General features: G+C 36.5%; 1 protein-coding gene across 2 annotated transcripts; it reads right to left on the bottom strand.

Moving 5' to 3' along the window:
• On the bottom strand, nucleotides 1-26,448 carry LOC149827574 (replication factor C subunit 1-like). 2 transcript variants are annotated; one of them, XM_090018171.1, is made up of 23 exons: nucleotides 26,366-26,448; nucleotides 26,007-26,162; nucleotides 25,776-25,877; nucleotides 25,086-25,640; nucleotides 24,935-25,002; nucleotides 24,784-24,859; nucleotides 24,583-24,644; nucleotides 24,324-24,478; nucleotides 21,616-21,773; nucleotides 21,277-21,465; nucleotides 21,080-21,201; nucleotides 20,782-20,989; nucleotides 20,107-20,160; nucleotides 19,656-19,825; nucleotides 10,820-10,910; nucleotides 9,787-9,968; nucleotides 9,558-9,597; nucleotides 8,223-8,347; nucleotides 2,973-3,045; nucleotides 2,788-2,880; nucleotides 591-837; nucleotides 424-483; nucleotides 1-334 (listed from the first exon to the last, which is right to left on the bottom strand). In XM_090018171.1, the coding sequence occupies exons 2-23, from the start codon at nucleotides 26,007-26,009 to the stop codon at nucleotides 213-215; spliced, it is 2,955 nt and encodes a 984-aa protein (XP_089874297.1). In that variant the 5' UTR covers nucleotides 26,010-26,162; nucleotides 26,366-26,448; the 3' UTR covers nucleotides 1-212. The 2 variants fall into 2 exon arrangements, with proteins under 2 accessions (XP_089874297.1, XP_089874298.1); XM_090018172.1 differs by having other exon boundaries at nucleotides 26,385-26,438.
• Between the last annotated feature and the right edge of the window lie 724 nt (nucleotides 26,449-27,172).

The raw sequence follows: 27,172 nt of genomic DNA, 5'->3' as shown, positions 1-27,172 counted from the left end.
TACAAACGTGTTTTCACTTTTCACTGATATGAACATGATGTACAGTACTGGAAATGAGGAAAAAGGAGGACAAAAACAAGTTAACAGGGGTAGAGTTCTCTTTAAATGGGTAAGGAAAAACTAAAAACTTACCAAAAGACTGCAATGGAACACCCCAAAATCAGGAAGCTTATTCATTGTTTCAAATATGTCCATAGTTAGATTCTCCACATTCATCGCTTTCTCTTACCACGCCCAGAACCTCGAGCAGTCTTCTTCTGTGCAGAACCTTTTGAGGCTCCTGAGTTTATGTTTGAACTTCCTCCAATCCTTAAATCTAGCTGCACTTGTATTCCTGTAATTACACAAAATGCAAACATACTGAGAGTTGTCAAATATTCTCTTAAAGACATCTTACTTAAATGCTCGAAGCAACAAAGCCACCTTTTGACTTATCATTCTGGAGAGAGAGTTCCACAGGTCCACCACCATTAGCACCAGAATCTGACATCACAAGCAACAAGGTTGGAGAAAATAAAATGCCAAAGCCAAATACGAAACATCATCAATAGTCTTTCCATAGAATTTTAAGATGCAACAAAACTGAATACCAGAGTCTTCCACGTCAGATGATTCTTCTTGCTGACTTTTCATTAGTGCATCACCCTTCTCTTCTAGCAGGCTGTCATCTACAGGCTCTAAAATTGCTGCAATCCGCTTCTTGGGGGCTTTTTTCTGGCCTGGAAGGGTGATTAGATCTGCTGCCCGAACAACACGATGACTACTGCCTTGCTTGTATGCCTTAGTAAGTGCAGCTTTGACTGCTGGTTGTACCCCATCCAAAGGATTGGGATGTCCCTAAAAGATACTATATGGTAAATAAAAACTAAAATATAACTGAGTAAAGGAAAAGTCAAGCATTGCAAGTTACATTAACTGTTGGCAACTTATGGCAAAATTACAACAAATGCTTGTTTGAGACAACATCAATGCCGGTTGGGTTAAGTGAAGACAGGCTAGTGGTGTGTATTGTCATAAAAGAGTACCTCAACAATTGAAAGGATGTTTCTACAAGACTGCTATAAGACCAGCACTATTATATGGAGTTGAATGTTGGGCAACTAAAAACTGAACAAGATGAGTGCATGTTGCAGAGATGTGTATGTATGATGGATGTTCGGGGTCACAAGAAAGGATAAAATTAAAAATGAATACATTAGAATGTGCCTAAGAGCAGAAGCAATAAAGGATAAAATAAGTGAATGCCATTTAAGATTGTTTGGACATGTGAGAAAGGTTGACATGGTACAAGTAGAAGGAATTAGGAAAAGATGACCAATGAAGACTTGAAAGGAGGTAGTTAGAGATGACATGAAAGATTATAAAGTGACAGATGTTTTAGCTTTAGACAGACATGAATGGAGAAAAAGGACTCATAAAGCTGACCCCATGTAGTTGGGATAAGGCTTGATGATGATGCTTGTTTGAGACAACAATAATTACCCTCAAGCAGTACTGCATTTTGCCCAAGAATGATTTTCACATTACATACTTCCATTCTAGAGATAACTTTTGACAAAATTGAGAAATTGCTTTATTCAATAAGCAGCATGACCCATTTCAATCAATATATTATGATTATCATGGTGAGAGTTTCTATCGTAATTCATAAGGTTAAATTTCCTCTTTTATGAAGGATCTATTTATATCACTATAACGGCAACTATAAAGGGTTAATATTTGGTCATGGTATCATGACATGTGGCCTCTATAAACCATAGGATCAGGTTGTGTTGACTCAATTGGACCTCATAGATGGGTTCAGCATGGTCCAAATGCTGGGGATCGGTTTTTGGATTGTGTTTTTTCAATTAAAAAACATAATTTTATGAACCGTGAAAATATCACACATTGTGGGCCATCAATTTTTAAACCCTCCAAAAATCTGCCTATGTGTAGCAATCAGACAATCCAAGAACCAATTCCCGCTAAACAAAACATGAAGATCACATCTATGAGTTTAGATTCATTAAAAAAATGGAAAAAAAGGCATTTGTACCTCATGGAGACGTGACCAAATATAATTCCCTCTATATATCATTGATAATGCATTCTTAAAAAATTTACATATTTGTGCATTTGGAACTCAATGTATCTTGAGGACATATTCGCTAGAACAGCAACAGATATCATAGCAAACTATTGTTACAAATATTATCATTGTGAGAATATTTGCAAGATTTTTATTCTGAAAATCTAAAAATAAGTACTTTTTCTCAGAAAAAAACTCAGGGTATTTTTGAAATAAAAATAACAAAAATTAAAACTTGAAAATAAGAAAAAGAAATATGGCAATAGAATGATACTATAATTAGATATTTTCATCTTTCATATTTCTTAATTTATTTTGATATTCTTTAAAAAAGTGATAATGCGAAAAGAAAAAAAGCAATATCCATGAACATGCGTTCAAACAGAATCATAACTTCATAAATGATATGAAATTCACTATGCTAAGTAACACCTTATCTGATTATTGGAAAAAAAACAAAAAAAAAGTAACATCTTATCTGATTATCAAGAAAAAAAAAAAGGTAGCACCATATCTGCATGAAGCATAAAGAGTGACAGTAACCATTACACATCACATGTAACCAGGGAATTTGACCATTCAAGGGAGCCAAAAGCAAGAATCTACTGCAACTGACAAACTACTATACACGTTATTTAGGTCATGAAAAGTTCTGTTAATTCAAAACGTTAAAATCTACAAAACTCAACAGTAATTTGATATGTAAAAGGACAGACCTGGAATTTGGATAACTCGATAATTGTGTCAAAATCCTCCTGACTGATTGAGTATGCATCCATGAACTCAACAACCTCTTGAACTGCAGCATCCTGGATGTCACAGGCAACAATAATTTTAGATATGTTTATTCCCAGCCACAAGAACTCACTGCACCCTAAATAAGAGCCTTGGTGTTAGAAACCTTGGGCAGCATCCGAAGAGGATCAGTCATTCGCTTCAAAAGAAGATGGAAGTAATCAAGACGCATGGTGTCCCTTGAAAATTTCAATGACAATGTTATACAGAAGTATGAGAATTGAGAAGAAAAAGAAAAAAAATGTTCAAAGTAATATAATGAATGACAACAGTCCCAAACTAAGAAAAACAGAAAACAGTAGAAACCAATAAATCCAGCTCAATAAGTGGAACCTATAAAAATTTTGTGAACCATTTATGCCTTTCAATGTATCCATAGAAAACAGAAGCATTGAGAATACAAATGTTTTGCCTCTAGTTTTACTACCTATGCATTGACAATACAACCTCTCAATGTAAAGGTTGTGTGCATGTTCATCTGCTTATGCACGTATTTGTGTATATATGTTCACCGCCGATTATATCACCTACACTGTACAATTCTTGTTATATTATCATCCTGTTAATCTTGGCAAGAACATGCATCAAAAACTCATCTAACAGCAATAATTAAAAATTGCAGCCAAATATTATATTTATCAGTTTTGAAACTTGAAACGAAAATCCTGAGCATTACAAAAACAAAAATAAACATAAATGTGGATGTCCAAGATATTTTTGGATGCTTTTGATGATTATCCTAGACAACAATCTGCTATATCCCAAATTATGTCCTGCTGGCACAGCACAACTATCATAAAAAGGGAAAAAAGCTGAACGGGCATCTCAAGATACAAAAGGGGTCCATGAAGTCCAAACAAAAGTAAATGTATGAATGCACCTAGAGCAAGAAATCCCACAAATATGACCATGTAAGTCTATGTCAAAATTCCATCAACAATTGTTTTCTATGAAATATCGAATATGAACACATTGAAGAGCATTCGCTAAGTAAAAACCAAACATATGATGTTTTTACATAAATATTTTTTGTTAGGAACAGTTTACTTGTGTATTACATGGAAAACAACATAAATGGTCTAGCCTGCACTTTTGGGTCAGTGAATGCATGGATGTCTGCCTCAATTGGTTGCTCTATGTCCCTTTCTTCTGTCACGAAAATGAACTACTATGGCAGTTTTGATCTGAAACTTCATAATATGCAACAACAAATAACTGCAAAAAAATTACAGTCTGATTTGTGTGCTGAAAAACTAACATCAGTGTTGAATTCACAGGATGGCATTGCAAAAAATGATGCATCTTAATGTATCAGTATGAAACCTTTTGATTTAAAATCAGAAAAAAAATACATATTCATACAAGAATATTGAATATGTAGTTATACACTGCCGGTCCCAAGCCCGGATAAAGGAGGAGGGTTGCGGTAGGCCTGTGACAGCCAGCATAAAAACTTTGTCATATCCTATGAAAATATATCCTATGAAAATGAACCAATATGAGAATTTCGTTGGGGCGTTCCCTACTGAGCGACGCGTTGTACTCTCTAGGCCCGGAGGCAGTGATAAATGTGCAAGGGTTGCTAGGTCGTCGCCCAGAAGCGACGCGTCACATCGGCGCCCGGGTGTGGTGTCAAATAGGCAAGGGTTCCCTCACTTTGTTGGACGGGTGGGGGTAAAGAAGTTAGTCCAAGACCATAAAATTAGGTTAGCCACTTGGAACATAGGGTCTTTAACTGGTAAGTTGGTAGAGTTAGTAGATGTTATGTGTAGGAGAAAGATTGATATTTTATGTCTTCAAGAGACCAAATGGGTAGGTGAGAAAGCTAAAGTGATAGAACCTTGGGGATATAAGATTTGGTATACAGGAATAAATAGGAATAGGAATGGAGTAGGGATTGTTATGAGTCGTCAGTTTATAGATAATGTAGTTGAGGTCCGTAGGAAGGGTGATAGAATTTTACTTATTAAATTAGTATTAGGTACGGATATTATTAATATTATTAGTGTTTATGCACCTCAAGTAGGTTTAGATGATTCCATTAAGCATCAATTTTGGGAAGATTTAGATGGAGTAGTACAAGAGACATCTTATGGAGAAAAGCTTTTCATCGGCGGTGACCTTAATGGACATGTAGGCATTAGTAGGGATGGATTTGAGAATATCCATGGAGGCTATGGTATAGGAGAAAGAAATGAAAGTGGAGAAAGGATTTTAGATTTTTGTTTGTCCTATGATATGATCTTAGCAAACACTTGGTTTAGGAAGAGGGAGTCTCACCTAGTAACATTTAAAAGTGGGGTTAATACGAGTCAAATAGATTTTTTCCTACTTAGAAAGAGAGATAGGGGTTGTTGCATCGATTGTAAGGTTATACCAGGAGAAAGTGTAGCTACACAACATAGAGTCTTAATTTTAGATCTTAGAATTAGACAATGCCGCAAAAGGGATAGACATAGGATAGATCCTAGAATTAAGTGGTGGGCACTGAAAGGAGCTAAACAAGGAATGTTTGTAGAGCAGGTAGTTAAGGAAGTTGATTGGTGTCTCGAGGAGGATTCAGAATCAATGTGGAATAAGATAGCGGGTGGTATGAGAAAAGTAGCTAAGGAGGTATTGGGTGAGTCTAAAGGCGGTGCACCACTAGGTAAGGATACATCATGGTGGAACGAGGATGTCAAATTAGCTATTAAGGTTAAAAGAGTGTTATAGAAATCTAAGTAAGAGTCGTGATAATGAGAATTTGGAGAAGTATATGATAGCAAAGAAGGAAGCTAAAAAAGTTGTTCGAAACGCGAGGGCTAAGGTATATAAGGAGGTTTATGACAAGTTGGATACCAAAGAAGGCGAGAAGGATATTTATAGGCTTGCAAAGATGAGAGATAGGAAATCGAAGGATTTGGGTATGGTTAGATGTATCAAAGATGAAACGCAAAGGGTTTTAGTCAAAGATGAGGAGATTAAGGAGAGATGGAAAGATTATTTTGATAAGCTATTTAATGATAGTCATGCTCAAGATCTTGGAGACTTCTCCATTCCTTTTCATGAGATAAATCGTGACTTCATGCGCAAGATTCAAAAGAAAGAAATTGCAGAGGCTTTGAAGAAAATGAAATCAAGAAGGGCAGTTGGCCCAGATGGTATACCTATCGAGGCTTGGAAATGCTTGGGAGAGAAAGGTTTAGAATGGTTGACAAATCTTTTTAACTTGATTTGGCGAACAAATAAGATGCCTAATGAGTGGAGGAAGAGTACTTTGGTGCCTTTATATAAGAATAAGGGTGATATACAAGATTGCACAAACTATCGTGGTATAAAACTCATGAGTCATACTATGAAACTTTGGGAGAGGGTGATTGAGTCTAGGTTGAGGAAGGTTGTCATGATATCGGAGAATCAATTTGGTTTTATGCCTGGAAGATCAACTATGGAAGCTATACATCTTCTTCGACAACTTATTGAAAGATATAGAGAGCTGAACAAAGATTTGCATATGGTTTTTATTGATTTAGAGAAGGCATACGATAGAGTACCTAGGGACGTTCTCTGGTGGACAATGATGAAGAAAGGTGTTTCTCTCAAGTACATTAGTATAATTAAAGATATGTATGAAGGAGTAGTAACCAATGTCCGCACTTGTGGAGGGGTGACAACCAATTTTCCGATAACGGTTGGGTTACATCAAGGATCTGCTTTAAGCCCTTTCCTATTTGCGATAGTGATGGATGAACTTACGAGATCAATTCAAGAAAATGTACCGTGGTGTATGTTGTTTGCTGATGATATTGTTTTGATTGATGAGTCTAGAGCTGGGGTTAATGCTAAGTTAGAATTATGGAGACAGACATTGGAAGCTAGAGGTTTTAAGTTGAGTAAGAGTAAGACTGAATATATGGAATGTCGGTTTAGTAAGCAACGAAGTAGTGATGGGAGTGTAGTGAAGCTTGGTGAGCAAGATATACCGGTGAATGATTATTTCAAATATTTGGGATCCATCATTCAAAAGTATGGAGAAATTGATGGAGATGTAAATCATAGGATAAAGGTTGGGTGGATGAAATGGAAAAGTGCTACTGGAGTGTTGTGCGATCATAGAATGCCATTGCGGTTGAAGGGAAAGTTTTATAGGACGACTATTAGACCCGCTTTACTATATGGTACGGAATGTTGGGCTGCCAAGAGACATCATATTCAAAAAATGAGTGTAGCTGAGATGCGGATGCTTAGATGGATGTGTGGAAATACAATAAAAGATAAGATTCGGAACGAAGAGATACGTAAGAAGGTAGGTGTTGCACCCATTGAAAATAAGATGCGAGAGAATCGTTTACGGTGGTTTGGACATATTCGGCGAAGGCCTAATGATGCTCCAGTTAGAAGGTTGGAGAAATGGGAAAATATATTAGTTAAAAGAGGTCGGGGTAGGCCTAGGAAGACTTGGATGGAGATGATAGGAAAGGATATGAATGCTTTGAACCTCACCGAGGACATGGCGTTGGATAGAAATGATTGGAGGAAAAGGATTCATGTGGAAGACCCAAAATGAATTTCTTTTTGGTTCATATCGCTGACCCCAATTGTTTTGGGATGAAGGCGTAGTTGTTGTTGTTGTTGTTGTATACAAGAATATTGAAATTTATATGCATGAACATAAAAAATTTATCCACTCTCCTTTAAGCTAATGACTACAAGTATTTCTAAATAACTAATTTACTGACTATTCTCTCAAATATGTATCAATATGATACTTTTTAGTTAAAATCAGAAAGAAATTATTCATACATGAATATTGAAATTTATACACATGAAGAACATAGAAAGTTTAGCCATTCTCCTTTAGGTTAACGATCAAAAGGATCCTAAATAACTAATTTACTGACTATAGTCCCAAACAAATCTGTTTAATCTCATAAAAAGAGGTACCAGAGAATGCACGCAGCCAACAGAGAGGCACAGTAATCCCAGGTTCCTGAAGTCTAGGTCAGTAGCATTATCCCACCTCTTCCACCAAGTATCATCTTGCAAGAGTGTGGATCAAATTTAAACCTTGACAAGGCAGTAAAACCCCAAATGGTCTAACCAGTCCAATCAACTCACATGAGTCAAGCACAAGCACATCATATACTGATAAAATTTTTGCACTGCATTGCAATAACAAGGTTGAACTTATCAGCTTCTGATGGCTCCACTTATTGGATTTAGACTAGATGGCGAAAACGTGAGTGATGAATGATCTTAATGCTAGTTAATGCTTATAAAACATGTTACGCGAGTTGGGCCACAAAGTATCAAATATATTTAACATACAGAAGAAACCAGTTGATGAACCAAGAAGGTATATGTTTTAAGATCCTACCTGTTAGCATCAGACGCATGAGAAGCAACAAAATGAACATGAACATCATCTAAAAGCCTCAGATTCTTTCCTGTTGTTGAGTTTTTCCCCAGCCAGCCTCCAAACCTATTGAAATTGCGCTCTCCCTGGAAAATGAATTAGGCATGGACGATTGAAAAAAACACAAACACATTATCAAGAACATATGATCTATGTCACAGGGATTCGGCTAGCAGGGTGCTGCACCTGTGTCGACGCGGGTGCGGCACTGGGTGCGGTCAACCCGATCCTGGGTGCGTTGACCGCACCCAAGGTCATTTCGGTCCATTTTTGTTTGGATTTTTTTTTTAAAAAAAAATTTTCCCTACGAAATGGGCTGCAGAATTAAAAAAAAAAATCTGGACAGCTGCTCGTTGCTTCTGCTCTTGTTTTATAAAGGGGCACTTGTGTCCACAACATCTGACGAGCTTTGTTGGCATCCCATGCTATTCCTGCCTCCAAACAATTAATTCACAGTGTTGGAAAACATACTGTTAACTTGGAAATGATGATCCATCTTCCTCAAAAATTAAAACCAAAATTCAAGAGCCTTTTGAAGTCTTTATGCTTCAACCAACCAAATCCTTTTTCGTCAAGGATTTTCTCTCTCCATAATAAATGATAATGGTGGTGGTAGAGTAGAGCCTTGGTGGCTATTAGTATTCACTTTTCTCCTGACGAGATGGGTGCTCTAGCCATAGCCTTGTGTAGACCTCTCTTTTCCACATGTCAAATCCAATAAATTTCTTTTAGCTGTCATCTGTGTGCAACTGTATATAAAATGAAATTTGAAGAACCCTAGGCAGTGGCGTGGCAGTGGCGCCGTAGGCCTCGTGAAGACTCTCTCTCCAACAAACCACGTCAAACCTTTCGCTTATATTTTTTTTCGTGAAGACCAGGGAGTTTCAGACATGATTGAATCATGACAGTCAGCAGAATGCAGCAGGCTGGGTCGATCAGATTGCCAATCCTTTTGGTTCATCAATTTTGTCCCGTTGAGCTAAAGTACACAACAAGCAGAACGTGGGTAACAAGTCTTCAAACAAACACACCAGCAAAAAAAACTGAACCCCGGCCCGCACCGAGGGAACCCCCGACCCCCTTCTATATATATATATATATATATATATATATATATATATATATATATATATATATATATACATTTTTGCCCCTACCGCACCCCCGCACCCGGGTTTTTTGGAAGTGCCGAATCCCCGCACCCATGTGACATAGCATATGATGCTGTTAAATATTTAGTTTCAAAGTGAGCCTTTTCAAATTTAGTTAATCAAATGAGGAAGTAGTGTCACGTACCTGCTCAAGGACCTCCCTTTGGCCGTGCATCAATGAAGCACTAAAAGGACAAGAAAGGTAAGCAACATCAACAAGAAGAGAAGTGGAAAGGAAAAAATAAAGAAAAGGAAAGAGAAAGTGGTAGGATGAAAATGAAGCTCCAATCTGAAGAAACTTCCCAAAAGCGCTAGGATGAAAATGCAGCAACTTCAAGAAGCAGTAATAGAGGCATACAATTCAGGAAACCTACGGAATAATACAAGATGCAAGAGAACCAATTTGTGAGAGCTGCCATTGACGATATCTACGAATTTGCACATTGATTATATCTCCATCTCCAATGGACTCAGCAGCACGAGCAATTAATTTCATGCGTTGAACACCACCGTCGTCTTTGCTTCCTAAACTAGGACGATAATTGACATAGTTTTCCTTGCATAAAAGAATTTTAAGATAAGAAGAGCTGACATTCATGACATTACAAAGAAAAATTAGTGCAGTTCGGATATTTACTCTTATTACTACAGATACTTTTTTCTACAAAGTAAAAACCAAAACAGAATCACCAGCCATAAGAAATTGTACAATAAGTTGCAAAAAGATAGGCCTACATGGGACAGGAATCGATACCTGATGGGTTATCATATGCCTACAGATAGTTATGGACTCCTCATGGGCCAATGATCAGAAGCTAATTTAATTGAAGTCAAATGGCAGAGCAATCTCTAGAAATTATTTGGTAAAAAGCAACGTTTTTTATATTATTTCTCATGAAATCTTCAAAACGTGCTTGAGTTTAAAGAAGCTTTTTTTAAAGCCTGTCGAAGAATCTCATTATTTTAACAGGAGGGTCCACACCTGAGTGGCAGAGCATTTGATTGCAGATCAAGACTTTAAAGAAGGCTAAACTCCAAAACACCAAATCATAACATGAGAAACAAAAACGTCACAAATCAAGCCCAAAAAAAGCCAGAATAGACACCAATTTGATCAGAAAATAAAATGCATGCTTTCTATCATAAGGCAGTCACAGTTTGGATGTAACCAAAATGATAAAGTTATGAGGAAAATAACAGAGAGCTTACTGAAGAATGTAACATTTAACAAATGCATGAACTGAAACATCTGAACAACCACAATGCCCCTGACATCTTGAAATGAGAGCAGCAAGAGCTTAATGACACTCAATCTAAGTAACAAGACAAAATAGACGACAAGATAACAGCCTCATAGCTAATGCCAACCTACCAAAAATACGATTAAAATGCATATAAACTATCTACCTGAATAATAAGAGGGACAAGATCAGGATCACTCATGCTCAGATTAATTCTCTCATCCATTCGCAACTTACCACCCCCATATCCAAATAGTCTGTAAATAAAAACTAACAGAGTAAGAAAATCACTGCATAAAAGGAATCATGCCAATGGTCAAAAGCATTGTTGTTAGGAAATACAAAACAGGCACCAGTTCAGAATATTTTAGACTTCTAACCAACAGGTTCATCTAGAAACCAGAAGATGACTAAGGTCACATAATAACATCAAATCTAGGTCTGTGATTTTGTCTTAAAAACAAATTATTATCTATAGAGACTACATGATTTCAGAATCAACTGCCATAACCAAAACCTTATAATTATACATACACGCTAAGGCCATGGAAATGAAAACCACTGAATTAAGCATTTGACACAGCAGTGACCTAGAACAAGAATAACAGACTTGATAAGATGACTTCATTTTGTTCCTTTTGTGTTTTCAGTTTTATCAGATTTGACAAGTGAATCAACTCAAAAGTCGGTTATTTACACACTGAGCATCAGCTCCACTACTCAAAATCAACCATAAATTCTTCAAACATGCAAACCAGTCCATGACTTATTGGAGGTTCTCAAAGCCGTGTTCTCTTAACAATTGTGTTCATATGAGGCAGATTTAAAAGTTGTAAAAAAGTAGACCAAGAGCAAAGTGTTTTATTCAATTTTTTGGCATCACTTTTTTGGAAAACGCCCTCCAAGACCACACCTAGGATTACTATACACAAAACCCTAACAATAATCGGGTGATTATATTGATTATATATGGTTAACATAATACCAATATGGCTCAAGGTGGCTTTCAGTTAAAGCACCAAAATAAGGCCTCCATATACTGCTGCCATGAAATTTAAGGCTGGGCACCACTGGTTTCAGAAATAAAATGCTATAAGACCAATAATGAAGAAAGAGAAAAAGAATTATAGACTTTCTAGCTTTAGTGACACACCATAGTGATAGTGCTCTCATATGTTAATGCTTGATTTTAATGGAGCCCCTTACGTTTTGTTCATCCATATAGCTTATCTTTTGCCCACATTAATGTATTCATCTTCTTTGTGGTATCATATTTTACTTTATTTTTTGGAAACATTTCCCATTTAATCTTTTCCCCTTTTTCAGTTTCTCTAATTTTGAAGTTTGACTGTGCATGTATCATTACTATTTACTCTAATGATATGATACACACTCGTATCACAATACGAGTGTGCATCCTATTCGTATTTGTATCGGGTGTATCGTAAGTTACACCCGCGTATCATATGATACGCTTGAGGTGTAATTTAAAAGGGCTGAAACTTTTTTTTCACTTTAGGTTTTAAAGACCTTCTTAAGTCCGATTTCTTCATTTGTGTATAGGCCATTAGAGGGAAAACCCACACACCCATAAGAGACTTGAGAGTGTTTTGGGGTATGATTATTGCGCAAGAAAGAGTCCTTTGTGGTTTTCTCGTGTAAGAGTGCATTTTCACCCAATTTTCACTCAAGTGAGATAAGGTAAAAATCACCGTTCTTTACTTAATTTGTATATGATTGAAGTTGAAGGAGGGTAAGCTCCTTTCTTTTTATGTTAAAAGATATTACTTTTAATTTTTCACCCTTAATCCTGTTTTTTATGCCCTTAGAAATCAAAATTTATCCCTAAGTGTGTTATTAAGCATTGTTTTACATTTTGGTAGTGATTAGATTTAGTAGTTCATGCTCTAAGAGGTCAATGGAGGGTGGAGGTCTTGAAGGATGCCTTTGAAAGGATCTTGCATTAAAATAATGTACACAAGTTGACTTGGAGATGTGTTTGAAAGAAATAGTGAAGTGTAACTTTTGTGATTTTGTAATGCATGGAGGATTATATAGATTTAAATCTCATGTTGTGGGGCATAACAACTCAATAGTGAAATTATGTACACATTGCATTGCTTCTGATATTTGTGTTGAACTACTTACTAGTCTTATAGAAGATGATAAAAGAAAGTAACGAGTACATGCAACATATGTAGAAGAGAAATTATCAGAGGTGGTTCCTGATTTAGAAGATGAAGATGACTCATCATCATCTCAAGTCATTGAACAATGCAATAAACGAAAGAAATCATTAAGCTGAAGTTTGATATTGAAGATAACTTCTATATATAGACATATGTTTTTGAACTTTAGCTAGTATGTCTTTCCCCTTAGCATAGCATTTTGTAACTAAAAAATATAATTTTATCTTTTTGTAATGACTTATGAATATTAAATTAAGGGAGCAAGCAGCACAAGCAATGGCGCATGCCCCGGCAGTGGATGCACAACCAAATGTTTGTTGTTAAATGTTTAATGGCATATCTATGTTTAGTTAATCTTATTATATAAATATATTGGGTTCTTGTATTCTATGATTTTTTTTTAGATTTTTAAAGAATTTTTAGTAAAACTTATGATTTTTTATGATATGCTACGATCTATGTAACACGGACTCTTCTAACAAGGCACCACACCTGCATTGCACCCGCACCCAGGCGGGTGCAACACTTGAAGTCAACCACACCGAGGTCCATTTCTATCCAAAAGTAGATTCAGTTAACCCTAATCAAGTCCATTTTTATCTATATTATATATATATAAATACATAAATGCACACACATACATGTAATGTTAACTTAAATATGTTAAAATTTATACATATATATACATATATATACCCTTGTCGCACCCCCGCACTCAAGTTTTTTTAAAGTGTCGTGTTCGCACCAGCACCAGCACCAACACCAACACCAACACCTATGTGACATAGGCTATGATACATATCTTACTTTGGGTCTGACCGATACGGGTTATGATACGCTACTTACTGTTAAAATGTAATAAGCATTTGTAATATATTTAGTTAGTTATTCTAGTTGCATAGTCTAGTTAGTTTGTAATTAGGATTAGGTTGCTTTTTTACTTCTTTTTACTTTTTGGACTTTTTTTAGCCTTTTTGGACTTTAGTGCTTTTTGACCAAGTCAAAAAGCACTAGTTTTGGAATTTAGTGTTTTTTGACCAAGTCAAAAAGCACTTGTACCATTAGAGTTGTTGGACCCCCAACGGTTCTAAGGGCTCTATTAAGAGCCGTTGGGAGTCCAACGACTCCCTCTTGGCTCCAATATTGTGAGCATTATAAATATGGGGTAAAACCCCTTTGTAAAGACACTTTGGTGTGTGGGCTTTATCCCACTTTAATGAGAAATATTTTCACTCTTTTGTATGTGCACTCTTTTGAGTATTTCGGTTGCTGTGAGTGTGTTGTATGAACCATTGTGTTCATTTTGAAAGATCGTTTGTGAACTTCTTTTTGAAGTTCTGTTTGTGAACTTCCTCTTCTTTCATGGTATCAGAGCTACGGTTGTGATCAAGTCACTTATCACGGTGCATTGGGAAGTGTGTCACTCAAGTTTTGAAGAAGAAAAGATGTTCTTCATCAAGTATATATAAAAGTGTGATCAAGTAACGCTTGAAGGTGTGTTTGTATCTATCATTCGTGGTAGAGTACATCTCCTTTCTCTACTCTTATTATTTTTCCTTCTTCTCCTTATTAAAACCTTGTAAGATGGATGTCAATGATAATGTCACCATTAAACCCATTAAGCTTAATGATTCAAACTACCTCACATGGGCTTCAATTATGAAGCACCTCATATGGGAAAAGGGGTTGTGGGGATTAGTAGATGGAACCGACTCGGAACCTAAACTAATCCTCACAAAGATCGAAGGTGAGAAAGAAATACCTTTTATGGAAGTAGAAAAGACTATAATCATTACCACTTATGAGAAAAAGTGAAAAGAATGGAGAATGGGACACGCCAAGATTATGTCTTGGCTCATAAATAGTGTGGATATAAAAAATGTTCAAGTCTTGCAAAGTTTGAACATGCAAATGACGCTTGAGACTATCTTAGGATAATGTATTCTCTTAAAGACATTGCGCATGTGTGCAATCTACAACATCAAGTTCAGAATATGGTTCAAGGGGACAAAAGCATTAGAGAATACAAGTTATGAAAAGAGTTGGCTCTTCTCGAATCAAAGTGGCATTGTCCACAAGACATCGAACTCCGCCAAAATCAAATGAATGCGGAGCACTTTTTCAATTTGTCAATTAACTAAGATCGGATTTTGAAGCTACCAAGTCCATTCTTCTTCATTGAGGAAACGTTTCTTCAATTAAAGATACGATAAAAGAATTGAGCATGGAGAAAAATTGGCTCAAAAGTAGAATTGTCAAAAATGATGATGACTCGGTTCTAGCCGTATCTAGACCGAGGAATCATGTTCGCACTTACAAACCTCCAAACTATGGAAGAACGAATGACGGAAATGATTTTGAGAAGAAAAAAGTAATTTGTTACTACTGTCATGAGCCAAGACATGTAAAAACTTACTATCCAAAACTAAAGAAACCATATGAAAAGAAGGTTGCCTCTGTCGGACCTCCACAAGAATCCAATAAATCTTCTATTGGAAGAATGTTTCTAGCACAACTAGTGGAGGTACTTCAACCACTGCTCAAGGGAGCGTCTTCCTCTACTGGAGTCGCGGTTTCTTCCATTAGCATCTCAAATCCAGGTAAATCTCTTTGGCTTCTCGACTCAAGTGCTTCTTTTGATATGACCCCAAATATTAATGTCTTATCTAAATGTCATAACTCAAATGAGTCAAATGTGTTTACTGCTGATGAAACATCTCTTGAAATTAAAGGAATAAGAAATTTTGAAAACTCAAAAAGCTTTTGTATTCTACAAGTTAGATATATTCCTAAATTTAATTTAAACCTTTTATCTGTCTCACAATTAATTGACCATGGATGTAATGTTTTATTCTCCTCTCGTGAATGTCGAGTACAGGATCACCAGTCAAGGAAGCTGATTGGAGAAGGCCATAGAGAATGAGGCATGTACTACATGGATTTTTTGGATATACCTAAAAATACATTATGTTGTAGTGTTCAAAAAGTTGACTTAGACTTATGGCACAAGAGACTTGGACACCTTAGTGTATACAAGCTCCAGTTATTTCTAAAGATGAAATTTTTTTATAATTTTGAGACCTTTAAATGTGAAAAATGTATTCTGGGCAAAATGAAAAGACTATCATTTCAAGAGAGAACCTTTGTCTCTTCTCGACCACTAGAATTAATACACTCAGATGTATGGGGCCCCACACCTATTAGCTTAGAAGGTGACTTCATTTGTTATGTAATTTTCGTAGATGATTTCACAAGACATACTTGGATCTATTTTCTTAAACACAAATTTGAAGTCTTTTCACACTTTCAAATATTTCATCAGTTAGTTAAAAATCAATTCAAAGATGATATTTCAATTTTTCGCACTGATTTAGGGAGATAATTTTTATTCAAAGAATTTAAGGATTACTTAAACTTGCATGGCATTATACATCAAAAATCATGCCTGTATATCACTCAACAAAATGAGTTAGCAAAAAGAAAGCATAGGCACATCATAGAAACAACAAGAACCTTAATTATCATACATCAAGTATCAAAGGTTTTTTAGGTCGAAGCCACGTTAACCGCATTTATTTTATCAACAGGATGCCATCATCTTCCTTAAACAATATATCTCCTGTTGAAAAACTTTTAAACAAATCCCAGATAAATCCAGGTTAAGAGTTTTTTAGTGCAAATGCTTTGTTTTTAAAAAAAAAATGATAAATTCTCTCCTCGTGCTATTTCATGTGCTTTTTTAGGATATACAAGTCATCAAAAAGGCTATAGATGCTTTGATCTCAAAACAAGAAAATTATATGTTTCAAGGAATGTATCCTTCTTAGAAAAAGATTTTTTTTTTAAAATATGAACTCTAAGGAAATAGATGAATATTCTTTTCTATTGGATCTAGTTTCAAAAATTGTTGAAGATGATATCGCAACGAATTTAGAAGAACAACTCAATATGACAAATTCAGAAGCTTTGAATCCTTCTGATTGCATTCAATACTCTAGGCGAGGTAATTTAGAGACACCTTGTGCTCTCGAAAAATACACTAAAGAACAGGAACAAGTACCCACTAGAAAGTCAGTCTGTAAAGTTCCCAGAAAATTTGTGTCATACGAGTCTTTTTCACCAAAGTATCAAGCCTATATTGCGTTGATACATTCCTATATAGAACCCTTTAACTATGATACAACAAAAGAACAATCTGAATGGGTCGAAGCAATGTCAGTATAATTAAGAGCCTTAAAAAAAGCAAATACTTGGACTGTCCAAGATCTTCCATCCGGAAAAAAACCTATCGGATGTACATGGGTGTACAAAGTAAAAACCAAGAGTGATGGCACTCTTGAAAGGTTTAAGGCTCGTTTAGTTGCCAAAGGCTATTACCAAGAATATGGAATAGATTATAAAGAAACATTTGCTCCAGTTGCTAGAATGACCACAGTTAGGATCCTGATAGCTCTAGCATCTTCAAAGAAATGGCATATATACCAAATGGATGTTAAAAATGCATTCCTCAATGGGAACTTAGTTGAAGAAATATATATGAAACCACCACCTGGTACTAATATTCCCAAAGAAAAGGTTCTTCAATTAAACAAAGCTTTATATGAACTTAAGCAAGCCTCAAAGGCTTGATATGATAAATTTAGTCAAGTTAAGATTGATTTTGGTTTTCAATTTTGTCTTACTGACACTGCGTTGTTTGTTAAGAATTCTAATGCAGGTATCATCATTTTTTTTTCTCTATGTAGACGACATGATCATCACTGAAAGTGACAAGCAGGGAATTGCTAACATTAAAAAATTTCTCAAAACACATTTCGAAATGAGTGATTTAGGTTTTTAAAAAAAAAAATGTTGACATAGAAGTTGTTTATTCTTCCATAGGCTATTTGTTGACTCAGTCTAAATTTGCCTTGGATATTATTGGCAGGTCTGGTATCACGGATGAAAAGAAGGTTGACACTCCTGAAGTTGTAAACATCAAAATGAAGAATGATGATGGAGAATTACTTGAAAATCCAACACCTTACAGACAACTTGTTGGAGCACTGTCTTACCTCTCTATTACCATACCCGACATTGCACATGTCGTCCATACTGTGAGTCAATTTCAGCATGCTTCTACCACTGTTCATATGGGAGTTGTGTTACGCATTATTCGATATGTCAAAACTTCAGTTTTTCGAAGACTTTTTTTATCTGCTTTTTCCTCCTTCGATTTAACAGCTTATAATGATGCAGATTGAGGAGGTAATCCCAATGGTCGACACTGAACTACAGAATTTTATGTGTTTTTAGGTGAATCATTGATTCCGTGGAGATGTAAGAAGCAACAAAAAGTCGCTCTCTCGTCAACTGAAGCCGAATACAGAGTAATAGCTACAACCACTATGGAAGTGGTTTGGCTAAGGAGTCTGCTTCATGAGATGGGTGTTGAAAGTACAGAAGCATCAAGACTATGTTGTGATAACAAAAGTTCTATTTATATTGCCAGCAACCAGACATTCCACGAACGCACCAAGCATATCGAAATAGATTGTCACTACGTACGAGAGGAGTTCCTACATGGCATTATTGATCTACCATATGTTACCTCCGAATATCAACTGGCAGATTTTTTTACCAAACCTCTCGTTGCTCCTTGATTTCACTTTCTCTTGGACAAACTTTTGGTTATTCAACCGTAAGTTTGAGGAGGAGTGTTAAAATGTAATAAGCATTTGTAATATATTTAGTTAGTTATTCTAGCTGCATAATCTAGTTAGTTTGTAATTAGGATTAGGTTATTGTTTTTTACTTCTTTTTACTTTTTGGACTTCTTTTTAGCCTTTTTGGACTTTAGTGCTTTTTTACCAAGTCAAAAAGCACTTATACCATTAGAGTCGTTGGACCCCCAATGGCTCTATTAAGAGTCGTTGGGAGTCCAATGACTCCCTCTTGGCTCCAATATTGTGAGCATTATAAATATGGGGTAAAACCCCTTTGTAAAGACACTTTGGTGTGTGGGCTTTATCCCACTTTAATGAGAATTATTTTCACTCTTTTGTGTGTGCACTCTTTTGAGTATTTCGATTGTTGTGAGTGTGTTGTATGAACCATTGTGTTCATTGTGAAAGATCGTTTGTGAACTTCTTTTTGAAGTTCCGTTTGTGAGCTTCCTCTTCTTTCACTTACAACCTAGGTACAAACTAATACCATCCAGCTTTGTGCATATGATTGTCATATTTCATGGCTCAATACAATATCACGACTATGGATAGGACAAGGCATGGTGGTGGCGATGGGTTGCAGGACTCTGCCAATGGACTCATCAAATTGAGTGTCAGCGATGCTGTTAGGCTTTTTTGTCTGTTGTAGTTTTTGTAGTTAGGTGACCTCTTGAAAATGTCCCTTTCAATCTTTTTTTTTTCCTTGCAGTTGTCCCCTTCAAAATAAAAAAGAAATAAAAAAAATCAAGAGATTTATAATTATCTGATCAAAAAACAAAAAGATGAGAAGGAACCACCAACAGCTTCTCCTGCCCAAAGAATTACTCCTCAGTTAGTCATCAAATCAGTTAAGCTATTCAAGGAATCTAAGCATGCCATCACATGGAAAGAAATCAATAAGGTAAACCTGTGCTTGCCAGTTTATCATCTATATGGCAGTGACCAAAACGGATCAACTTTAATGGAGAACAGCAAAAATTTGGTGTATAAGAAACTGAACTAGAAAAATATCGCAAAAAATGTCTTATGCAGCAACTTTAATGGAGAACAATCCAATGCTATACAATGAGCAAAGAATTTAACCATCAAAAAAGAAAATATGCAATACTTGTCCACAGCAGTGAAAGGTGAAATATCTTCATCTTTTGCGCTACTCAAAAGGCGTTCTCTGACATCACTATAATTGATAACTGAGAGAGAAAGACTCATATACTGCAGCTGGTTTAATGCCATTCGCATGTCCTCATTAACTCTTTCACCAAGTTCTTCTAGTGCGATCTACATATACAAATTCAGACCATTTCAGTCCATCTGGTTAAGGACATGCCGTTTGCTTCACCAGGAAATGAGAGAATGTTCTTAATAGATATCAAGCATCATAGAAAATTACTCAGAAATACTGAATAGTTTGTAATAAACAAGAAACGGGAAAATGTAATAGAGAAAGATTACTCGGTGCCTCTCAAACAAGTAAATGAAGCTGCAAAAACAAATTCTGCCTGAGATTTCCCGTTAAATCATCTTTGGCTACTAAAGAGATGTTGAGTCCAAAACCATACCTCATCAACTTGTAGACCTTCTGCAGATGCAATTTGCGACAGCCTCTTTGCCATCTGCCATTCATACACATTATTTAAGAAAACAAAGCATTCAACGCCAAAAATTAGCAAATAGAAGTATGAAAGAAGCAGAGTAGCACATAGAACAACAAAAAGTTGATAAGCTATTAAGGGCCATAAGTCAAACAAGGAAGGCTCTAGACTCCAAGTAAGAAGAAGAAAAAGACCCATAATTTTACATAGGGATATGAACATATGTAAATTACATGCCCAGGTAGTTGTCTACACTAAAACTAAGGCTATTAAAGGTCCAAGTATACTAATTAATGCTCCAGTAGTAGACTGAGCTGTGGAGAAGAGTAATTCATTATTTCTTCACATCACAATGTGTACTTCCATATCAATGTGCCAAGCATCGACATGGCATACTTCCATAGCAATGTGCCAAGCATCAACATGGCATGTACAGCTATCATTTAGAACCCTTAACTCCAGTAAAAAGAAATTATCAGTCATATATGCATTTCAGGTTAGAACCAGTGATCAGAAAGTAGGCAAAATATGCTAGTTCTGTGGAGCATGTAATTCCATTGAAAGAAAAGAAGAAAAAAGAGGAGGACGAGGCAGAAAATTCCCAAACTAGAAGTCGCTATGAAGACAAGCTGAAGGGTGTACCTGCTGTTTTGTAGGTTTTCGGAAGTTAAGAGGCAAACAGTAATTGATAAGACTTTTCAATTTCTGACTGTAACGGTCATTACAAATACAAATAATTGGAATCTTGGCAATCTTTATACTAGCAATAAGGTCAGCAACTCCTCCTCTGTCCCCAGCAGACATGCCATCAACCTCATCCATGATTAGTACAGATTTGGTGTGCTTTGACCTATATATCATTAAAAATAACTAAAATTATGACAAAGACAAAAAATATTGATATATCTTTCAAATGGACTTCTAACCTAAAGAACCAAACCTGTCCGTGCTAATAGCAAGAGATGCATTGCTCACAAGTTCTTTTATTGAATTAGATGTGTTGCCACCGATTCCTTTAGAAATATTACTGTCAGCCTTTCCACGATTATCACTAGCATTCACCTGCAGAACAATAAAATATCTAAGACAACAAAAAGGTAATGAAAATACATGGAGGAAGGAGAAACAAAAGACTACCTCAATGGCTTCAAATCCAAGCATCTGGCTAACCAACTTTGCAGTAGTGCTCTTCCCAATTCCAGGCGACCCACTGAGCAATACAGCTTTTTTAGATCCACTATCATTCTGCTTTTTCCCCTTGCCCTTCTGGCCAGTATGTAGATGTTGTTCATCCCAATTCAATAACCAATCATGTAATTGTTTGATCTGTGAATTAAAGATGTAGGGAAGACTTTTGAGAAACCATAAAGATGGTCAGAAGGGAGAAAAATAGGAAAAACCCAATAACTGAGTGAAAATTTGGAAAAAAAAAAAAAGAACTACAACAACAATAAGATAGGAAGTAAAGTTGCATACAATTGACTGATTGCCAATGATGTCGTTTGGGACTTTTGGCCGATATTTTTCAGTCCATGGAAGTGCATGTTTCACTGAAGTCTGGAGTTTTCCTTTACCAGGAGACAAAATTGTCTTTTCAGTATCTTTTTCAGGCTTTTTCCCTTGGAAAGGCTTTCCTATAACAAAAACACAGCAATTGGAGCAAATCAAATGAACAAAAATAACTGCATTTGAGAAAGGAATGGAGAAGGATACACCACTATCAATGTCAATATATCTAAGGAAAAGAATAAATTTCAACTGTATGGAGCAATCGTATAAAAGAATCATACTATTGACTAATCATATAAGATTTTCCATGAGATTTACAGAAACAAGTTATATGATTTGGTCAGACTCAGCAAATACTTTTCATTCTTTGTGAAAAAACATGTAAAGTAAACGAACCATGAACCCAAGTAATTGAGCCAACGGATCAGATACGGCAGATGGATCAACATTTGAACTAACTTAACAAAAGGATCAGGTTTTGACCACCAAACAGTAAAAAGCAAGGAGATGAATATCTACTAAACGATACAGAAAGTGTTAAGAGTCTAAGACAAGGAAGCTATACACGATAATTCAAGTACAAGATTTTGATGATGAACAACTGGAATAACTGAATTCCAGCTAAGGCATTGAATAAAGATGAAAAGAATTGAAGAATTGGTTGAAGAATCAGTGAAGTCAAGTGTGCAAATATAAATCTCTTTAAAATTCTTAGATTCCTGTAAGAGTCTTATTTTGATTGCATATTTTACTTGCATTTCACCTAAAAATACTTTAAAAAAAACTTTTCTAAAAGAACCATTGGCGAAAATCATTTTAGAAAGCTCTTTACCCACATTTTCAGGTTTATCAGTCGACCAATAGACTCATCAGTCGACCGATTTTTCGTGACAGTTTTTCAAAGCAAAAAGTCAACTTTCTAATTAGTCAACCGGCCAGAATGTTCAATTTCTGAAAAAATTTAGCAGGAGTCGACTGAAAGTTTTTTTCAGTCTACTGATGATTTTCATCAGTCGACTAACTTTTCTTTAGTCGACTAAGTTTAAAAAAAAAACATAATTTAAATTTGTTCGGCTAGACACAGTGTCGACTGACTTTAACTGTCAGTCTGCTAATATTTGATTTCAATCGACTAATAACTATTCCAGTCGACTAATATAGTCGTTTTCTGAAACTTTTAAAAGGTGCATCTTTTCAGTTTTTCAAACGATTTGATCATTCAAAAGTGACTGTTTTGACACCCTTTCGTACCACCAACGTATGGAATTCCTCAGCTATAAATAAGAGTGTGATCTACACTCAAAATAATTGAATTGAATCAAATTACATTGATTTGAAAGATTAAATTCTTTGTTTTTCACTCATATTCATTCAAGTATTTGTTTTCTCACTCACCGAGTATTTTCACTCTAATTTTCCACTCCAATTCTTTCTGTGAGTTAGTGAAATTGTGAGTTGAGTATTTCAGTAGCCTTAGAGGCATACTCCACTCCATTTGCATTCATAAGTAAGGCTCGTAGGTTGATTGTAAGTTGGTTATTTCAATTTTTCTGTAAAAGGACAAAGTCTCCTTGGTTTAAAGGAGAAGTTTGCTTTCAACAGGGTTATTGCTGAAAATGGGACCGGTTTTGGTCTGTTTGATCTTGTGTTGACACAAGTGTGATAGTGGAAATCTCAAGCGGGTTTTGCTTGGGGACTGGATGTAGCTCTAGAAGACCGAACCAGGATAAAATTTTTGTGTTTTTTGTGTGTGATTACTTTACAATATTCAAATTCGTTCAAATTTCAAAAACGAAGATTAAAAGCACTATTCACCCACCCTCTAGTGCTCGTTGCATCGATCCTACAACACTTTCAGAAAGGTCTCATTTATAGGAATAAACAACTCCAAATTCATCCTTCAACATCTTTCATGACTTCAAAAGTTTTGGTTAGAACTTAGATATAAACAAGTATCATTCTCTTGGTTTATCTTAAGGTATTCATAGCATAAATCATCAATACTCTCATACAGAACTCCCAAATGATGTCAAAACTGGAACTTTGAGCTGAAGAGAAAGCTTCTCTTCCTATACATACAAGTTTGTACATGGGTTCTCATACTGAAAAAGCATGTTCCAAGGTGGAAGGCTAGAAACTCTCAAAATCCATTCGTGCATATGATCAGGAACCAAAGAGGTGATTTATGCATCCATGAATAAGCCCATTAGCAAAAAAATAGACAACTTAAATATATCCAATTTACAAACAGAAAATATAATGGTGTTCTGTATTAAAAGGTTAACTAGAAGAACGCCTTAATCTTAAACACCAATGCAGGAGAGCTCAAAGAGTAATGCCCTTTAAACATTTTTTTCATGAACAACAATTATCACTTATTGGATAGAGCAATATTATAGCCTAAGTTCAACTTTGTTGTATCACATACTTCGCATAAAATCTCTCAAAAAAATGATTAAAGGAACCAGCGATGATAGTTCCATCCCCTCCCTAAATGAGGTAAATAAATCTTTTATGAGTACCAATAAAAAAAGTCAGCTTCATTAGCTAAATCCTCATGCCTGAACAAGCCACTTGACATTTCCGAGTTCTATTTAAAGCATCTAGAGATACTGGTATAGAATATGAGGCATGCATGAAAGCAAGCTGATATTCCAATAGAGTTGTCAACATACCCTTTTCTTCCATTTTCACAGGAGTGACCACACTGCTGAACTTTGTCTGAGAGTTGTCAGATACTTTCTTTTTTGGATCTCCACCGGGGGAAGCTTTTTGGGGCTTTGACTTCCGGATCATATCAAACAAGCCATCCTCTGATAAAAAGCTTAAGCTGAAGAAAAACATATGCATATCATACCATTAAGACAAATTGAAGAACAAAAATTAAAGAAAATTATGAAAATAAGAAAAACAAATTTGTAGGAGGAAACAAACCCAAGTTCTTTGGCTTTGGATGATTTGCGACCTCCAATATCCTCATCAGCTAAAAGATAAGACTGTAAACAGGGTAGCCAATCAAGAACAAGCAATGTAATGTATAACAAGGCAATCACCAAGAATATTAAGGTTTCCAGAACGAGATACCGTATGTGGAGGAAAAACAACTAAGTGCGACAAAAAGCACATGAAAGATACCGTCTTTTTGCTGACTGAACCAGTAACACGACCACCATGACGCTTGATCAAATCTTCAGCTTCATCCCTCTCCAAACTGCAAGTTACGATAAAAATTGAGATTGTAAACTTTAGAATTCACTAAAATTCTAAAGCTGATGTAGAAGTATACCTGTCAAGTGTTCCACTAATTACAAAAGTTAGACCTGCTAAACAATTAGGACCACCAACCGGTACCTCCTGCATAACACAAAGGAAATTATCCAGCAAGGAGGTTACATGACAAAGACCTCAATTTTAAAAAAAATTATCCTTATATTCACCTTCTCTCCTTTATGTGGGGGATCTTTCCTTTCACCGAAATTCATAAACCCGCCCCTCCCACCCCCTCTTCCACTACCACCACCAGCTCCCCTCCCACCCCCTCTTCCTCTACCACCACCAGCTCCCCTCCCACCACCACCACCACCCCTCCCTGCAGGTTTTAGTGGTGTACTGACATTATCTGCAGCTGAACCCTTTTCATCTTCTTCTTCATCGCTCTCTGCCGACTTCGTCACAATGCCTTTGCCTGAATCACTCTTCAGCCGCTTAGCGTCCTTCTTCGGTGCGACTTCAACCGGCTTCTTCCTCGCGCTCGGCGCTACAAAGTCTTCATCATCATCGTCTCCCTTATGTTTCTTTTTTCCCAATGGTGGCCTAGCGTCATCCGAATTTTCCTCGACCACATTGCTCTTCTGGGCCTTTCTCTTCGCAGAACTCTTCTCCTGCTTAGTTTCTTCTTCTTCTTTCTGCTTCTCCCTAGCTTCCGTGTCAGTGGCAGACGCAAAGTATTTACTAGTTTTCTTTCTTCCTGAATTCGTTTCACTCCCCAAAACCTTATTTTTCCAATAAAGAAAAACTAACATCAACCAATGTGATGCTTTCCCCAAGGAAAATCAATCCCCAACATAAATTCATAAATAAGAGTACTAAGAACAAGATCAATTTATGGAGTTTCTTGGTAGAATTACTGGTTTTTCAGCTTGTGCTGCGGCGGGGGCGGGTTTTTCCGCATTGGGGAGGGCTCCATTCCCTTTGTCATGCTGCTTCATGAACCATTTTCGGATATCCGACTGCAATGCGCAAGATATTCACAGAACACGAATCAAAACTCAGTAAAAGCATAAAACAAGCAAACCCCACTGTAGTTTTACTACATCAGAAGGCCTAAAAGAAGGCAAAGATCGAAACGCTAATCTCACCATGGTATCAGAAAGATCGACGCTGCCGCCCGATTCCTATACTCTTCCGACGAGAGCGGCTCCACCGCAGTTGCCCTAAACGAGCATAAACCCTTCCGAAGAAAACTTTCTAACTCTTCCGAGATCGAAATCGCTGTCCATACAAACTGTTTCCTCCTGAAGAGAAACAAGAAAATGGGTGAGCGAACGAATGAAGAAGAGAGGAAAATTAAGCGTTTCTGCAGCGAAGAAGACGACGAGGAGAGAGAGGGAAAATTGGCGGCAAACTTTTACAGCTCAACTTTGTCGCATTGTTGGTTCGGAAAACAAAATCGAAAGAAAAGAAAGAGAAAAAGGAAATATTTTGAAGAAGATATTACAGAGGTCGTCGGAGAGTACTTCTTCCTTCTCCCTCTAAGAATCGAATCGTCGTCTTCCTTCCGACGGAGAAAGTCGAGAGAAGGAACAAAAATGGCTGAATAAGTACGTTTAAAAAAAACGAAGGAAAAAAATTGCTTTCGTTTGGGAAGTTGAGAGCCGTCCATCTATGAAGATGGACGGTGGCCAAGATTGGTGCACCCGGGCTAGACGCGTATTTGCTCCAAACCCAGACCCAGAATTCATGGACAGGTCAGGACCGAGCTCAGCTGCTAGGTTAGGTCGTGATGTGGACCCACACACAAGCCAGAGGTTCAGGTAAGACTCGATTCGAGCGTTGTGGTCTCGTATGGGTATGGGTACGAGCTAGTGGTAGATAGAGCTGATAAATTAACCGAGCTCGCGACTCAGCTCGGTTCGGTTTGTTACGAACAGCTCGTTTTTTTTTTATAAATGAGTGCTGGGATAGGCTCCCTACCTTTATTAACAAAAACAATATATTTACGTCAGGTATGTACACAAATATTATCTACTCATAAAATTACAGAGCTATATATTTTCTGCTTATATATCCCAGATAGGTTTAGTAAATGAATCGAGCAGCTCGTAACTAAGCTCATCACAAACTCTAATAATCGGTTCTTATAGTTGGCGAGCCGACAACTCGTTTAGCTTAAATGAGTCGAGCCTAAACACATGGTGTTGTCTTCGGCTTGGTTCGGCTTAAGAGAGTTCATATAGATCAATATAAATATATAGAGTAATGGGTCTGTGCTAAACCCATTTGGTGTTAAATAGTATGCTAAATG

This window comes from Nuphar pumila, chromosome 10 (assembly GCF_984573655.1).
Source record: "Nuphar pumila chromosome 10, dmNupPumi1.hap1.1, whole genome shotgun sequence".
NCBI classification, from domain to species: domain Eukaryota; kingdom Viridiplantae; phylum Streptophyta; class Magnoliopsida; order Nymphaeales; family Nymphaeaceae; genus Nuphar; species Nuphar pumila.
The sequence above is the reverse complement of the archived record's forward strand: the minus strand, read 5'-3'. Positions and strand labels throughout refer to the sequence as shown.

Bases quoted from the DNA above. Each gene is read 5' to 3' on its own strand.
- LOC149827574 (XM_090018171.1), bottom strand. The intron at 3,046-8,222 runs GTAGGATCTTAA...GAAATTTTCAAG, and splicing joins CATGCGTCTGATGCTAACAG to GGACACCATGCGTCTTGATT. The intron at 484-590 runs GTATTCAGTTTT...TTGTGATGTCAG, and splicing joins ATCTGACGTGGAAGACTCTG to ATTCTGGTGCTAATGGTGGT.